At 43.5% G+C, this 18577-nt stretch overlaps 1 protein-coding gene across 1 annotated transcript in view; it reads left to right on the forward strand.

Moving 5' to 3' along the window:
- Positions 1–2753: 2753 nt before the first annotated feature.
- The window catches only part of RPF2 (ribosome production factor 2 homolog), a 53376-nt gene continuing 37552 nt past the window's right edge, over positions 2754–18577 (forward strand). The window contains exons 1-6 of the mRNA XM_044290775.1: positions 2754–2865; positions 3050–3182; positions 4506–4543; positions 6026–6065; positions 6874–6955; positions 14216–14292. Of these exons, the coding sequence (XP_044146710.1) occupies positions 2843–2865; positions 3050–3182; positions 4506–4543; positions 6026–6065; positions 6874–6955; positions 14216–14292 (393 nt within the window). The 5' untranslated portion in view covers positions 2754–2842. The remainder of the gene's footprint in view (positions 2866–3049; positions 3183–4505; positions 4544–6025; positions 6066–6873; positions 6956–14215; positions 14293–18577) is intronic.

The raw sequence follows: 18577 nt of genomic DNA on the forward strand, positions 1-18577 counted from the left end.
AACACCACAGATAACAGTGATAACTCTCTCAGTACAGATAATGTAGTAGATGTTACCTGCAGTCATATGTAACACCACAGATAACACAGTGTTATAACTCTCTGAGCATAATGTAGAACATACCACCCTGCAGTCCCATGTAACACAACAAATAACAGTGATAACTCTCTGAGTACAGATAATGCAATTTACCTGCAGTCCCATGTACCACCACAGAAAATACAGTGATAACTGAGTACATATCATGTAATAGATGTTACCTGCAGTCCTATGTAACAACCACAGTTAACACAGTGATACTGTAACTCTCTGAGCACAGATAATGTAGCAGTCGTCACCTGTAGTTCTGTGTGGGGATCCAAGCTGGTGCCGCCTTCTCCTTCTTGCCGTGCTGCAGTTGTGTCCTCCTCCTTGTGTGCATTGTTGGGGTGGACAGCACTAGAATTCAGACTGTGTGAGTTGAAGTCCGCACCGGGCCCGCGGCAGTGAGCAGCGGCACTATGGCGGAACGTTGCCAGTGCGCCAACTTGTGTGTGGCAAGCATTGGTAGCCTATGGGTATGATGTATGCCTGAGGATTACCTCACACACACCTCTGAAGGACACGACAATATTCAGTGAGAAAAGACTCTAATTTACTTACACAGAGAACGCCCTATATAGAGAACATGACTGCAGTCAACAGAGAATAACGGTACAGTAAGGTGCTTTCACACATACGTTTTTGGTGGCATTTCTGTGCACTCTTGCATTTTTTGTGGTGTTTTTTGTACCTGCGACTACCACTCCCAGCATGGACATTTACTTGGCTGGTCTTGTAACTCCCATTGAAAGGAGGATTCTGTAAGCTGTAATTTCTCAACAGTCTAGGGAAAATATGAAATGCAGGACACACATGGAATGCTAGAGTTCTTGGTGTTTTTACATCACCTTTTCTGTTGGGAAATAATACCATAAAGAAAACACTAGTTGTAAGACACTATTTGCAAAAAAAACGCAGCTGGCCAATATATTCCATCTTTTGTACAGGCCAAAATACACCAGTGCAAAGTCATGTGTTTTAAGTACCCTGATAGCAAAATCTGAGCCAAGATCTATATGTATCAGGGGCAGACTGGGTCCAAATTGACAGAAAGCAAAACAACAGAAGCTGTCCATCTGTGATGTCCAAGGAAAGAAGAAAATAATAAAATACCTGTTCCAAGCCACCATCTTTAGGGCAGGCATGGGCCTATTCCAGCCTGAGACACCTGTGTCCTGCACTATCTGTATACTGCCTCATATAGTGGCCTATGGGAGTGAACAGTAGAGGCGGGAGCCATAGGCTCACATGTCCTGCCGCAGTATTAAACTCTATCAGCCTCCTGAGGACAGGCATAAAGTTATGTTCAGGAGAGCATCTGCAGCTGCCGGGCAGGTACATAAGTAATCTCCCAGTGTTAATTACCACTGAGATCATCAGATCATTATGTACCTGGCCTGTGGCAGACAGGAGGACTTGGGTGGCCCCCTGGGCATCGGCCCCTGACATATAGGGTGCTTTCTCACGTGGCAGATTTTGTTATAGAAAAATTTCTGCGACTGAACATCAGTGCTATTCACCTAAATGGGGCTTTCGGAAATCCATATGGGCGGGACAGTACCTTTTTGGACCAAAGTCCCTCTTTGATCCTTAAATGTCCCTCTTTTTGACCTGGGGAATTAATGCATAAATGTGCATTAATAAATTTACTAAATTGCTCCTTACTAAAGTGTCTGTATGGTTTCTACCTGTATATTAGACTAGAACTTCATTATTTAGACCTTACAATATGTACATTTTCAGATGATTTATGTGTTAATATTTAAATGGATATTGAAGCGCAAGAAAAATATTGTCCCAGGTGCTGCACATGCTGTAAAAAAGGAACGTATAGTCACCTTACCGATCCCCAGCTATCGCCGTTCTGACGGAGTCAGTAATTATGATTTGGGTAGAGTTAGAGGCGTGGCCTAGTATGAAAAAACTAGTGTGATGCGCGCCACTCATATTGTCCCTCTTTGTGATTTTCAAAAGTTAGGAGGTATGATGTGCCTCCTGCCAAAACAACCCCTTTCATGTGAATAAAACTCATTTTCAGCTTTCTGCAACAAAATCTGCTGTTAGGAGGCACCCTTATGAGCAGTGATGGTCAGTTCGCAGTGTTCACCAGTGAACACATGCGGGCTGCCATCTTTAGTAAGGCGATGCACAGGTAAGCCCTTACCTGTGCCGGGATCTGGTCTGAAATCAAATGCAGTCACCGGGAGCAGGCAGTTTCGAGAACAGCCGCCGGGGGCCTTCATTGGGCTGTTCTCGGAACTGCCTGCTCCCGGTGACCGCATTTGATTTCAGACCGGCTCCCGGCACAGGCACAGGTAAGGGCTTACCAGTGCATCGCCAGACGGGTGAGTCTACCTTACTATAGATGGCAGCCCGCATGTGTTCGCTGGCGAACACTGCGAACTGACCATCACTACTTATGAGGACACATGACTATGTTTAGTTCTGTTTGGGGAAGACTGAGAATAACAATTTTAGAGTGTTCACTTCACAATGCAATTTAAAAAGTCTTGCTGAAGAGCACCCAGTACATATAATACATTTCTATCCTTTTGTCTCTGAATCTATAGTAAATATAAGTAGTCAGAGAACCTGGGAGAGGTCTGATGTTTTCCTCCAGTCCACTAGGTGTCACCCTTCTACTGCAATACATATGCCCTAACGCGTATCCGGTTTGATGACGCGCAGGAATGCGCCGTGTGACGTCATTATCCTGTGCGGTGGAGGAAAGTTTACACGTGTGTAGAAGAGAGACTTCAGAATGTCTGAGTTAGATCGCGTAGTGTAAGTACCGGACTCCGTGTAGTGGATGCCCCATGAGTACGGGTGCTCGTGGCAGTAATGTAGGGGCGCGGGCTCTTGAATGGTGAGGGTTTCCCTCATTCTCCAGCCTTCGCTCCTGCTATCATACTGGAGTAGTCATGTGTGTAATCCCATGTACTGGTAACGTTCTGATCTCTTGTTACAGAAAACCGAAAAACAGGAGATCAAAGAGATTCCTTCAGCACAGGGAGTCTAAGCTTACCGAGAACGACAAATATGCCATGCTTATTAAAGGGGGCAATGCCAACCTGATTGTCACCCAGGCTCTCAAAGATCTGGTATGTGGGTGGAGTTTTCTGTGCTCTAATGTTAAATGGTACCTGTGACATATGTGGGGTCTGGGTACTAAGACCCCCACCAATTGCAGAAATAATGAGGCGGAATGACTTCTCTGGTCATTGTGACCTGCTGTGCTCAGCCTCCTTGAAGAGTACTCTAAGGACTGGTAGACTTTCTATGAGTGTGTATGTGGATCCTGAGAACTAAGGGACTGTGGCGCAGTGGTTTCATGTACAGTGTCACTTGTGACCATGAGCTGGGCAGAATAAAAGCTGAAGAAACGCCCACAGAGATGGACCCTCAGCAATCAGTGGAGTGATGGCAGGGAACATCCACTCGCACAACATTGAATTGAAATAGTGCAAAGGGCAGGGGTGGACTAGCCCTGAAAAAAAAAAAAGTGGCCCCATGTTGGGGGGGCAGAAGGTGGGGTAACACAAGTAGGTGTGATCAACAGCACAAAATACTGTCCCAGCAGAACCATATACCACAGTGCAGCACAATTGCCCCAAATGCTGTACCTCTGGTGGTCATCAGTAGATGCAATTTTCTGTCCTCCTCCTCCAGTTGTCTCTGAATCTTGCGCCTGCACCGTGCCGAATACTGAATGGGGCGGCGCAATACTATGTACTTAGAAGAGATCTAAAGGAACCAGAGGTACCCCAGAAGAAAAATTAGACACTCTTCCAGTAGAATATTGCTTTATTGGTTCAGAGACATGCATCGCTTTTCACGCAGCCCCATTCACTTTTATGGGGCCTGCGTTGCGTGAAAAACGCACAATATAGAGCATGCTGTGATTTTCACGCAACACACAAGTGATGCATGGAAATCACTGCTCATGTGCACAGCCCCATAGAAATGAATGGGTCTGGATTCAGTGCGGGTGCAATGCGTTCACATCACGCATTGCAGCCGACCGGAGAACTCGCCCTTGTAAAAGAGGCCTAAGAGCAGCACTTAATACCGTGTAGACACTGGAATGGATCAGCCCACCCACGACCTCAGATCCACTTTGGTCATCCGATCAGCAAACAAAGACAAATGACGTCAGCATCTCCAGAAGTTCTGGAGATGCTGCTTTCATTTGTCTTTGTTTGCTATTATACAGATGATAGGAGACCCTTACATGAGAGATTTCTCCTGAAAGTATCCATGCTGCTACAAATGCTAGTGACAAAGAAGTTTTGCCACATTTTTGGAGGTCTTTCCTCTACACTTTGCATACCTTTAGTGTCCAGTTCTATTATAATCTGCATCCATCTGCGAAACCGCATGCAGAAATGACAGCTTTTATGTTAACTGATTTTTATGTTTTTCAGCGTTCATTGAAAAAGCCATACTGTGTGATGTATAAAAGGTAAGGTATAAACTGCATATGTGTATATTAGATTATATAATTGTGTGTGTGTGTGTGTGTGTGTGTGTATATATATATATATATAATATTCATCTCATCTCTATTTGTGTATATGGATTTTTTTTTTATTCCATTAAATTTTGGGGCTTTTGAAGAAACATGGCTTTGTGCATACATAGTATCTGCTTGCATACACCCACATTATGGATCTGTAATACTGTACCTATAGACTACTATGGGGCCTTACTAAATGCATGTCACCATGCACAGATTTTTTTCTTATGTATCCATGAAAAAAATGCTATTGCTTAGAGGTAATCTGCCCTAGAAGCTTTGCATATGGCTATAAATGACCCATGAAATACTGCACTGTGTTAAAGGGGTTATCCAATTTCACAAACAATCCCCCCCATATGCCGGGCCCCTCAGAGGGAATATAGGAATATACTTATCCCGCTCCCTGCAGCGCCGCTGCTGCTTCTCCCTGTGTGCCGATGAAAACATCCAGTGTTGGGTGCCGGGGGGGGGAAGAAGCAGGCAATGGCAGACGGGGACGAGCCTCCCTAGCATCTCGGGTTATTCTAGGGAGCCTCGCCCCCGCATGCCATTGACTGCTCCCCCCTGACACCAGATGTTTTAGGCTGCTTTCACACTAGCGTTCGGGTGTCCGCTCGTGAGCTCCGTTTGAAGGAGCTCACGAGCGGACCCGAACGTCTCCGTCCAGCCCTGATGCAGTCTGAATGGAGCGGATCCGCTCAGACTGCATCAGTCTGGCGGCGTTCAGCCTCCGCTCGCCTCCGCACGGACAGGCGGACAGCTGAACGCTGCTTGCAGCGTTCGGATGTCCGCCTGGCCGTGCGGAGGCGTATGGATCCGTCCAGACTTACAATGTAAGTCAATGGGGACGGATCCGTTTGAAGATGCCACAATATGGCTCAATCTTCAGGCGGATCCGTCCCCCATTGACTTTACATTGAAAGTCTGGACGGATCCGTCCGAGGCTATTTTCACACTTAGCTTTTTTTTGGCATTTTAATGCAGACGGATCCGTTCTGAACGGAGCCTCCGTCTGCATTAATATGATCGGATCCGTTCAGAACGGATCCGATCGAACGCTAGTGTGAAAGTAGCCTTAATCTGTGTACAAGGAGAAGCAGTGGCTGTGCGGGGGCCAGGAGCGCAAGTATATTCCCTCTGTTTGTGAGCTGTGTTTCCTCTGCAAACTAAACCACTCAAAATATGTATCTATTTAACCTTGTAAAGACCCTGCAGCTACTCACTGGGTGCAAAGTACATTGCAGGTGACTCCTGTTCTGCTGTATATCACCCATAGCAGATATGTCCTTTAGCATGTATTCACCTGGCTGCACAATGTGAATAGTCATAATTCGTGTTGTATCCGTGTAGTTGTCACTATTTGCATGATTCATTGTAATACTCCAATAATTTCTGAAATAACTAACGGGATATATATCTGTTTAGGAAAAACATGACCAGACCTTTTGACGATCCTACATCCCTGGTAAGTGTAAATGAATGAGTGCAAATGTGGTTCGCAAAAAACAAACAAAAAAAAATGTCCTATTCTTGTCTGGGCTTTGCAGTCAAGAATAGGCAGTTATATTAAAGGCTGTCCGTGTCGTTCTGCATATTGTGGAATGCACACGGACACCATCCGTGTTTTGCGGACCGCAAAACACACAACGGTTGTGTGCATGTAGCCTAAGAGTGGGTTTTTCACACAGGTTTTTGTGGTAGTTTGTGGTTTTGTTTTTCTTTAGGGGAATTCTTTTTGCTGGATCCACTTCTGACTTTGGCAAAAAATTTATAAAAAAAAAAAAAAAAGCTGTGCTGAATGCCACCCTAAGGCCTCATGCACTGAACCGTAGTTTCGTCCTACATCCGACACGCATTTATTTGCGATTGGATGCGGACCCACTCATTTCAGTGGGGCCGCAAAAGATGCAGACAACATATGTCTGTTCCACTGCCCCTCCAAAAATTTGAATATGTCCTATTCTTGTCCGTTTTGTGGACAAAAATTGGCATTTGAAAAATACTGCGGGAAGGAAAATGTAGGATGCACACGCTCAGGATTTGCGGTTTGTGGACTGAAAAAACTGTTAAGGCCGTGTGCATGAGGCCTAATAGTGTGTTTACTTGAGCAGTTTTTGTTTTCTAAAAACTGATGCAGTTTTGCTGTAGTTATGACAGTTGCAACAAAGACTAGCCTATTACTACATCATTGCTAATTAATCACTCTTCAGCTTTACGTAGTGTTGGCATCTTCAGTAACATTGTGCACTAAAACAGATTTCACTGTTTTCTAGGAATTTTTTTCAAAGAAATCTGACTGCTCATTATTTGTGTTTGGGTCTCATAATAAGAAACGGCCAAACAACTTGATCTTTGGTAAGTCTGTTTTACTATATATATATATATATATATATATATATATATATATATATATATATATATATATATGCACTGCTGTCTTAAAAAAAAAAAAAAGTAAAAGTTGAAATGGAGTGCCTAATTCTACATTTACAACGCTTGTTCTGGATAATCTGCCTTTTGTAAAGGTGCTGCTCATCACCCGCTGGACAAGCAAAATGCTTGTTCATAAGGTGAAATGATTGTTTATGTGGACACCTCAATCATTGTTTCTGGGCAGCACATTATGCTTTTTAAACAGCACTCTGCTGCCCAGACACAAATAATTTTTATGAGGACGAGTGGTGGAAGTAGCCATCGTTCATCTACCCCCATACAGTGGAGGTGATATCTGCATTTAAATGCAGCTCTCCACCTCCCCTGATGAGCAGGCAGTTATCGTGAAGAAACAGTTCCTTCCAAATAAATGTTTATCAGTAGTTTAAATACTTCTTAAGCCTAGTGCATACAGTACTATTGTAGTTAATGTATAACTAGTATTCAGGAAGTTCCTCTAAGCTTCTTAGTGAATTCCTGAGCAGGTTGGCTCCTCTTGAGTTGAGCCTCCCCTGGGTGTTCTTGCCATCTGGGCGGCAGTTACACGGTGTGCACTTAACCAACCACAGATGACCTCACCATTGTCTGGGCAAAATAAGTACTAAAGGGCCTCCCATTAGTCTTGTCTTTTAACCCTGCAGAGTAATTGAAACACACATCATATATCTCTGCACCCCTTTTTTGGTTGTGGCTATCTATTTTTGCACACCGTACACATATTAGCCTTACTTATCAGGTAGTAATCCTACATCTGTGAAGCCTCTGTGGAAGCTACCAGATTAATGGCACATTCATCAGCTGGTTGCCATGCATAGAACCTTGTGGTTTTTTGTTTGTTTTTTTGGTGGGTGGCAAATAACTCTTTCAAAAAAAGTGCTCACAGCTCTCCCCTTTGCTGGCTTCTGCTTTTTTGGTGGAAACCTTGACGAGCACATCTTGGACACCACCAGGGGCAAGAGCAGTCGTCTTCAACAGTATAGATCAGCCCATGCCAACAGCTTCAAAAGGACTAGGCCCTACTTTCTCTCCTTTAGGTGCTTTCCAAGCCCCCAGCCTTCTGGGTTGAAGACAACTCAGGACCACAAAAGAAGTCCTTCAAACCTTTCATGATGACCTCACCACAACTTATCCAAACTCTCTTCCTCCAAGTCTACGTCCACTCCATTTTCAGCCCCCATCCAAGCTTGCTTGGCTGGGGTGTGGTTACATGTTTTGTTTTGTAAGGTCTGGCTTTCCAAGGGACCACCCCAGCCTTCCAAGCCAAAACCTCAACATTGTTTGAAGCCACACTAGGGTTGTCACAATACCAAAATGTTGATTTGATTTCGATACCATAAAAAAGTATTGCAATGCTCAATACCACACGAAAAAATAAAACTCCAAGAAAGCCACGCGCATTCCGCATTTTATGGAACGTCTGGCACATAATAGAACACTCCTATCCTATTTTGGGGGGGGCCAAGGTGACAAAAAAAACGTCGATTTGTGTGTTTATTTTTTTTGTCACTGCGTTCATCGCATAGGACATCTTTTTTAAATAGTTCTGACTTTCCATTTCATCCACCATGACTGCTACAGGTGAGATTGACCTCTGTAGGGCAGGAATACACAGAGATTAAAAGCCCCCACCCACTCTCTCCCTTTAGTGTTCCCTGTCCCTACAGGGGCACTGCACAGAGAGGCCGCCCTAAGGGGGAGGTGAAGAGTTCTTATTTTTTATTTTCTTTTACTTTTATTTAAGAAGTACCTTTCGCCTTTAAGAAGGGTCTTGTGTCCTCTGCTCTCCTGCAGAACTTGCCAAAGCTGGGGAGTGGAAACTTGGGTGACTCTCGTTCCTTACATCAGGGACCTGCTGTCACCCCCAACTAAGCAGTCTCCCTTTCCTCTGGTGAGTAAGCAGACCGCAGCATGAGCTGGACGCTGCACTCCGTGGGGAGAGTGGCCAGGTTACAGCGCTCTGTTCCCAGCAGGCTGGGCGGAGCTTGTGACATGTGTGGAGCGCGGTGAGCGGCAGAGACGCGGGATGGTGATGTCAGACGCTGCCCTAGGTCCGAAAAAGGAGGCGATTTGGATAAACAGTCTCCACGGACACTGCAGCATGTCTGCTCCAGAGGCTCCCAGTACCCACATGAATAACGCAGACCCAACCTTGGCCACTCTAACAGTGAGTTCCCCTGTGGGGAGATCTGCAAATTTGTCCTCCATTTTTATTTTTGGGGAAAATTACCTTCTGATACCTGGTTACTCTTGTCTTGTAGGGAGTGAAAGAAACAAAAATTAAACCAAAATATATTAAGTGTGCCACTTGTGCAAAAAAAAAAAAAAAAACTCCCGAGGATGTTAAATTGTCAGAAGGCGAAAAATTGTTGAAAACTATAAAAACAATGTTTGGGGCATTACGTGCGAAGAAATCAAACGTATTTCCCATTAATGAAAATATTAAGGATATGAATGGACAGATCTGGAAAAAGATTAGAGGTCTCAAGAGTTTAGAAAAAATTACTCTTTGATCCATCTGAAACAAAAATCTTTAACAATATCTAAAAAATCGATATACAGGTGGCAAAAGTTAAGTAAACTTCCCAGCCTTTTGAGGATTCATCACAGTTACGAGATACCATTGAACAAAAGGCTGATGCCCTTTTTGAGAAAATGCTGGTAAGCCTCCATGTTTGGAGTAAAGACAAATAGCGGCAACTTCCGTGGCTAGAGCTATGTACTTCTGGCTCAATGAGTTAGAAAAACAAAAAAAAAGAATAAAACTCCTAGGGAAGAAATTTTTCCCTCCATTCCCCTTCTTAGATCCTTCACCGCATTTCTGGCAGACGCTTCTGCAGAATCAGATTTGTGGCCAAAGACACAGCTCTTTCAAACTTGGCCAGAAGAGCGCTGTGGATGAAATCCTGGGGGGTGAGACAAAACACAGTTTCGCCTTGGAGGTCTTCTAGCTTTTTCAGGTGAATGTTTTCGGCCCTGTACTAGATAAAATCTAAGAAAAAGCAGTCGATAAAAAGAAAGGGTTTCCTGAGGAGAGTAAAAAAAGAAACTTTTTCGTCCCTTCAGTTCGCAGTCCAGACCCTATAGAGGATTTATCAGGGGGCAAAGGCCAGGGGGTTTAAACAAACATGAATTCTACGGTGTTGGAACAAAAAAAGTCGTCCCTAGACAGAAAGATAATCATTCCATACCAAGTAAAGTCAGATTTAAACTGGTGGAGGAAAAAGATAAATCTATCAAAAGGCGTTCTCTGTCTGAAAGAACCAGAGATACAAATTATGACAGACGCAAAAGTAGCCTCATCAACCTGGCAGGGAAGGTGGTCAAAAGAAGTAAAAAACAAATCCTCAAATTACAAAGAGCTGTGAACAGTCTGGTAGACCCTTAAAAGTAGCTCAAAACCTTTTAGGCGGAAAAGATATAAAAATATTTTCTGACAATACGACTTATTTAAAACGTCAAGGGGATCAGAAAAATCTAGAGGCAGATTTCTTGAACAGAAAAACCGTAGACCTGGGGGAATGGTCGTTAAATCTAGGATTCTTTCAGAAGATTTCCGAAAAAGGGGGCCAACCACAAATAGACCTGTTCGCCTCAAAGTCGAACGCTTTTGCTCCTTAGATCCCAGAGAGCGGCCATGGGCAGTAGACGCCTTTTCAATAAAATGGACATGGAATCTAGCATGTGCATTTCCTCCCTGGGCTCTAAATACCTTGAGTTCTACAGAAAATTCTAACAGACCCAGTAATGGTGATATTAACAACGCCCTACGGGCCCAAAAGAAGCTGGTTCTCCATTCTAAAGAAAATACCTCTGGAGGAACCTTGGGTAACGATGTTTCAAAAGGACATCCTGTCTCAGGGCCCAATCCTTCATTAGAATCCCTGGTTTTTAAAGCTGTTGGCCTGGATCCTGAGAGCGAGGTCTTAAGGAATAAGGGGCACTCCGGATAAGGTTATTTGTACATTAAAGGCCAGTAGAAAAAAGGTTACCTCAGCTATCTACCCCAAAAATTTTGGAAGAGGCACTGTAGTTGGTTGGGAGAAGACTCTCCAAATATGTCCTCCCCATGTATTCAAAAAATTCTAGATTTTCTTGAGAAAGGAATAGACCTGGGCCTTAGACCAGGTATACCCTAAAAAGTCCAGATCTCCGCCCTGGGGGCATTCTACGACACAAATCTATCCGATCATAGATGGGTGAAAAGATTCATAAGAGCAGCATCCATACTTAGACCATCATTAACTCCTAAAGTTCCTCAATGGGATTTCAATTTAGTCCTAAGGGGGCTAAGATCACCTTGCCCCTGTCCAGGACATTTCCATTAAACATATTTCCTTTTAAAACTGCCTTCTTGATAGCCATAACATCAGCTAGACACTTGGGGGAAATACAGGCCCTCTCATGCAGGGAACCATGTCTATGAATTTCTTCCGATAGGATAGTACTAAAATTAGACCCAGGGTTCCTTCCAAAGGTGGTCTCTGACTTCCATAGGGGCCAGGAAATTCTTACTGTCATTTTAGTGATCCTTAAAACCCTACAGAAGAACAGTTCCATCTTTTTGTTGTAAGGGAAATTATCCAGTACCTGGCAGCAACTAATGAGTTTAGAAAAGATGACAATCTGTTAATTCAGGTCGCAATAAAGAAAAGAAGCTTACCAAAGCCTAATGCGTCTTATGTGTCCTTCTAGAATAAAAGACCATTACACCAGGGCAATGGCTTCCTCATGGGCAGAAAAAGCGGGCGCATCTCTGGATAAGATATGTAAGGCCGCTACATGGTCTAGTATAAATATGTTCATAAAACATTACTGGATAAATATCTCTACAGATCTGACCTTTTGGCCATATAATTCTGCAAGCAGAGTAACCCCCCCCCCCCCCCCCCTACTGTATAATCTGTTAGTTCTCACCTGTAGCTGTCATGGTGGATGAAATGGAAAACCGAAATTGGACTTACCTGTAATTCTGTTTCCTTGAATCCACCATGACTGCTCGTATATTCCCTCCCTTAAATGTTACTGGAAATTAGTATGTAGTAATATTTTGGTGTTTTTAAACTTTTTTTTTTTTTATTGCTAGAACCTATGTCCTATTAACCCTAATAGAGGTCTATTAGGGTGAATTGGATTTTACACTGTCCCTGCTGCCCTGTGCTTTGTGCACACAGCAGCAGGGAGCTTACTATGGCAGCCATGGATGGCTTCAGTACTGTCCTGGCTGCCCCTTGTAACCGATCGGAGCCCTGGGATTTCACTGCTGGGGCTCCGATCAGAAGCTACCAATGAATATACTGAGGAGTTGGGGGGGGGGGGGGGGGGGGGACGACCCTGTGGCCACTGCGGCCACTGCGCCCACTGCGCCACCAATGAATATAATTAACTCCTTAATAAAAATGTATTAGGCTGCACAGTAGCACAGCCTAGTATCAGAAAATAGCGAATCCGGGTACAAAAGTATCAACTGGGTATCGAAAGTTCTATATCCGGTGCAACCCTAAGTCACATGGGTCCTACAAGCTCAGGGAGTAATTGTTCCAGTCCTTCATTGTAAAAGATTCCTCAGTTTTTATTCAAACCTGTTTATAGTTCCCAACAAATAGTCAAGTTCACCTTTTGCTGGATTTAAGATCCTCAACAGATTTCTCCAAATGAAGCACTCACATGGAGTCTCTACGGGGAGTTCATGTCTTCCATAAACATCCAAGATGCCTACCTCTGCAGCCCAATCAGTGTCATGCAGCAATAGTACTAAGATTCTCATTGGGGCCCCTCCACTGTTAGTTTCTGGCACTTCTGTTGGGGTTAGCAACAGCACCGAAGACATTTACCAAGGTATTTGCTTCGCTCATGGCTCTTCATGTGAGAGGGATCATTGCGAATCCATACTGAGTGACATTCTTGTCAAAGCATGCTCCAACTTTGCCAGTCTGAGGGATAGTCCTGGACACACTTCACCACTTTGGGTTGTTAATCAACATCCAGAAATCCAACCTGTTCCCTCCCAATAGATTGTCTTTCTAGGGATCTTCTTTGACATATATGTGCCAGAGTAATCCTTCCTCCAGAGAAGATAACCTGCTTATGCAGCATTGTCCTTTGAGATTTCCCCTCCTCGCTTGTTACCGATTCTACTTTGCATCTAAGACCTTGGGCTCTTGATTGCAACAGTGGAATAAGTCCCATACACCCAATTTTGCTGCCATCCTCTTCAGCAAGCAATCTTGAACAAATGGAACAAGTCTCTGTCCTCACTGAACGATCAGTTATGCCTTCCAATGTTAGTCCAGTGGTGGCTGTCCTCTCCCATGCTGACTATTGGTTGATCCTTCATCAGTCTCTCATGGGTAGTTGTCACACAAGACACCAGTCTTCACAGATAGAAAAGGTTTCTTCAGTCCTTAACGGTCCAGGAGTAGTAGTCTCTCTCACTCGAGGAGTCATTTCTCTGATCTTCAGAATGGTAGAGGTTCACATACCAGCCCTGTCAGCCGTCCACATTCCAGGTGTGGAAAAATTGGATGGCAAGTTTCCTAAGCAGGGAACGCATAGACCTCAAATCTTTCAGGAGTTATGCACTCGCACTCGATTGTGTGGACCTGATGGCATCCCACCCTAATTATCAAATTCCTTCTTTTGTCACTCAATCTCACAATCGCCTTGCTCTAACAGTATACTCTGTCATCATTCATTGGGACTAGTTCATATTTCCTCCACTTCTGCTGTTTATTTTGAAAATTGTAATCACCCCCTTTCCCCATAATAAAAATAAATGATTAATATTAATAAATAAAAACATTTTTAAGTAGTAAAACACCAGAACGCTGTAAAAACAAAACCCGTAAAACTATAGCATAGTTTTTTCCAATTCCACCTCATTTGGAATTGTTTTTCCAGCTTTCCATGCAATATTTTAAATGGTAACATTAGAAAGTACAACTTGTCCTGCAAAAAACAAGCCCTTCAACGTCTATATGAACAGAAAAATAAATGTATGGCTGTAGGAAAGCAGGAAGTAAATAACCAAAACGGAAAATCACAATGTCCTGAAAGGGTTAAGACCAGCATATAAAATGCCTTTCTTGATAAATTTTCCCCTGAGCATTTTTCCAGTTTTCGTATACTTGAGATTCTGTTAATGCATGGTGCCATTTTCACATTGCATTTATGTTTGTTTACTAGGCCGGATGTTTGATTTTCATGTCCTGGATATGATTGAGCTAGGCTTGGAGAAGTTTGTGGCTTTACAAGATGTTAAGGTATGTTTCAGTTCTGGTTAATGTTTTATTTGGTTGGGCTCTTTTGTATATTGTGACTTCAGACCTATATTTTCTTCCTGTTGTTTCTATAACTTATTAAAAGGTTGGTCACTTTAAAAGAATCCAGGCTGAATTGGTGCTCAAGTCCATGCTGTGCCACAGCAATCAGACATGTACCTTTCAGCTCAGCTGATCTGCATGTCATAAGATCCCTGGATTTATGTCCTCCGGCTATGTACTAGTGAATCTCCATAAATAACAATGTCATCAAAGTTTATCTCATTAATTAAATTCAAAAAGTGAAACTTGTGTTCCATGGGAACCAAAATTTTAACGAGCACGTGGGTTAAGCACATGACCACTTTCTTGCCCATCCACAGCCGCATCCTCTTTTGCGCAAGTACTGGATTGTTTAAACTACTGTCTGGCGCCTACGGGATGGGCAGCCTGGCAGTTTGGGACAGCTAGCTCAGGGGAGCTGTAAAGGTGCATGTCTGATTACTGTGGCACATCATAAACCTGTGCCTGGATTTAGGACTAATAAAATTATTAGGGTTGAGCGAATCTGGTTCGGATTGCGGTATCCAAAACCCGATTCTCTTAAAAACTACGTTGAGTGTCAGCATTGTCCTACTGTAAAATGTATTGCCACTGCTGAGGTCTTTCCGAAGGTTCAGCAAATATCGCAAGACTTGCTTTGTCTCACCCCTATCATGTGTCACTTCGTTTTATTCACATAAATTACTGTATTAGAATACAAAGGTAAACTCTGCTTCTTTAATGAGGCACGAAGCAGAGTTTGGCTTGGTATTTTGTTACAGTAATTCTTTTAAACGGAGTGACACGTGATAGAGGCGAGATGAAGTAAGTCGTGCGATATACGCTGAAACCTCAAAGACCTCTGCTTAGGCAATACATTTTACAGTAGGATGGAGGCGATATTGCGTTCGGATACAGCAATCCACACCCGATTTGCTCAACCCTAAAAATTACATAGACAAAGTTCTGATTACCTCTTCTAAGTAGGCCATTTGAAGAATACTATATAACATTATTATAACTGTGACCCGGACCATAATCACGCAGACCGGCTATACAGTGCGGTCTTCATTAGTTAAATAACAAGCAGCCTAACTGGCCCTGTGGTTCTTGACCGTAGCTGGCCGCTACCTGAGCGATCAGAGAATGTTTTTTGCTGTGTGGAATGATCGCCAATAACCATCTCTCTAATTTCTTACTCCCATCCATGGCAACTCCCTTAGCTGCTGTGCAGCTCCTGTCATCGTGTCATCCCATTCAACCGGTCTGTGGGCTGATTAGGCACATTTGATGGATCTGGGGTCTCCTGTGATCACTTCACCTCGTTTTTTTGTTTGTTAGTTTTTTTTGTACAAAAAGTATTATGGGGCAATTAGTTCTTCCTAGTTGGTGCATCAAAATTTATTTGTGCCTAACTGGGGTGTCTGTTTTTTGTACCACTCAAAATGTCCAAGAGAATGTAGGACAATGGAAGAGCCCTATACCACTGTCGCTTCAGATACAGAGTCCACTAGTAAAGATAACCAGTCATTCCTCATGTCCTTCTTGTCCGCTAGAAACTCTGAACTCGTGTATACAATTTTACCCCACTAGATTCTGAGAATTAGATTTATTTATTTTTTAATCTGGTTTTTCCTGATGATTTAATTGATTTAATAGTTGCCCAGACCAATTTGCACGCAGAGCAGTTTTGTTAGCTAAATCACAACTCCTTTTACTCTGGACACCAGAAATGGACCCGTATAGATAGATCAGAAGTGGCCAAAGTTTGGTGCATTGTATTATATATGATTACTAAAGAAGCCAAGAATGTGGGACTTTTGGAGCACCAACATCCTATATGACATGGCAATGTCCCGTACGGTCTTAACGGGGTTGTCTCATTGTGGACAATGGAGGCATATCCCTAGGATATATCAAGAACGGAGCCCGGAAACTGAAGGAGGGCGCATGCGCTGCTGCCCTTTATTCATTTTCTATGGGGCAGGTGAAAATGGCCCCATAGAAATGAATAGGAGCGGGGGCCGCACATGTGCGGTATGCTCCCATTCACTTCTATGGGGAGCCGGCTTGGTGGTGGCCAAACCAGAGTCCTCCAGCCACCACCTTGCAGGGCTCCATTCTCTAAATAGGTGCAGGTCCCAGCGGTGGGACCCTCACCTATAAGACAATGGGGGCATATCCTAGCGATATGCCCCCATTGTCTATGATGAGACAACCCCTTTAATTAGGGCAAGACATACTAGCGATGACTTTCAATGCCCACCACAAGATCACCTGACTTTGTTTGTAGAAGTTTAGGACCCTTATTAATCATTTGAAAGATTTTCCCAGCTGTATACTCCTTTTAAATGTATTTCATTGGAGGAGTCCCTTGTTCACTTCAAAGGGAGGCCGCATTTCCACCAGTACCTGCCAAGCAACAGGGCAAAGGTATAGTGTTAAAATATACCAACTCTGACAGTCTCTTGGGCTATACTCATAAATGTATAATTTATAAAGGGAGAGACCACAGAATAGAGCCCCAAGAATTCCCCTTCTCCCCCATTGGGTATTGCTACAAAAACTCTGTGGGAACTAGTGCACCCACCTCTGGACAAAGGTTTTTATTTGGATCATTTCTATACAAGTGTGCCTTTTATTCAAAAACCTTGGTACCAGAGCAACTTTGCCATATGACACTATAAGGTGAAATGGTGAAAATCTCCCGAAATCGCTTCTTTCTCTACCACTAGAAAGGGGTAATAGCTGGGCCCTTTGCAGTGAAAACCTTTTGCTTCAGATACAAGGATAACAAAAAATGGCGTTATTCTGACTGCAATACATGGCCACAGCACCTCCCCTGTCCAGATCCGGGGAACCACTACTGTAACCAGGAAGCCAGATTGTATCTTCGATTATAATCTGTACAGGGAAGGAGTGTTTCACATGGATTAAAGGGATTCTGTCATTCTTCTTGATTTGCGGACGTCTCCCTGCTGCAGCATTAAAATCTGAAGAACACAAGATGAGGGGAGGAGCGGGGTTTATTAGGAATAAGCGCCACTGGACTCCGAGAATAAGTACCGCCCCTTGGGCTTTTTTCCAAGCTCTTCACCACACTTATATTGCATATACAGGTATGCTTAGAAAGCCCTCTGGGAGACCTACAGTGCCTTATAGGCGGTTATATACACTCAATGATGATGACCGAATCCCTTTAAGTCCTGCAACCGTATATCGCCATGCTCAAAATATGGACCTGGTATAAAAAGCTGGTGGTACATATTGTACAAATGGCCCTTTATAACTTGTGCTTCATCAATGTACAGCTCAGAGAGGAACCTTTCTGTAGTTCCAGGAAGTTATTATCATGGTCCTTATTTTTGGCATCCAGGAAACCTGAGTCCCAGCACTTTTCAGGTGAAATCCCCTCTATGGGTAAAAAAGGGAAAAAGTTGCACACTGTAAAAGAGGGATAAGGCTACTTTCACACTAGCATTTTTGCTGAATCCGGCAGGGTTCAGCAGAAACGCTTCCTTTACTGATAATACAACCGCCTACATCTGTTAAGAACGAATCCGGTTGTATTATCTTTAATATACCCAAGACATGAACTCCATTGAAAGTCAAAGGGGGACAGATCAGTTTTCTATTGTCGGAGAAAACATCCCCATTGACTTGCATTGTGGGTCATGACTGATCCGTCTTGCTCCGCATCACATGCTGCAGTTTGCTCTTCGGGATGAGAATACAACCAAACAGAACTGAATGCATTTTGGAACATTCCGTTCTGTTCAGTTATGTTTTGTCCCCATTGACAATGAATGGGGACAAAACAGAAGCGTTTTTTTTTCCGGTATTGAGACTCTATGATGGATTTCAATACCGGAAAGTAGCCTAAGAAGGGATGCGATTTACCCCTGTGTAACCTGCCCCAAACAACTGGTCTTTGCATAAAGGGGCGGTCTCACTTCAATAAATGGCATTTATCATGTAGAGAAAGTTAATACAAGGCACTTACTAATGTATTGTGATTGTCCATATTGCCTCCTTTGCTGGCTTGGTTAATTTTTCCATCGCATTATAGATTGCTCATCTCCAAGGGTTATGGCCGCTGCTTCAGCGTATATACAAGGCAGCCAAGATGGGAGCATCTGTGTACACATGCCTATGTGCGCTGCCATGGTCCTGACCACCAGAGAGGCTTCCTCTTTTTCCTATATTGTACAGGCACAGCCACCACTGCTGGATTGCAGGGTGGTCA

The sequence above is a fragment of the Bufo gargarizans genome, chromosome 4, assembly GCF_014858855.1.
Source record: "Bufo gargarizans isolate SCDJY-AF-19 chromosome 4, ASM1485885v1, whole genome shotgun sequence".
NCBI lineage: Eukaryota > Metazoa > Chordata > Amphibia > Anura > Bufonidae > Bufo > Bufo gargarizans.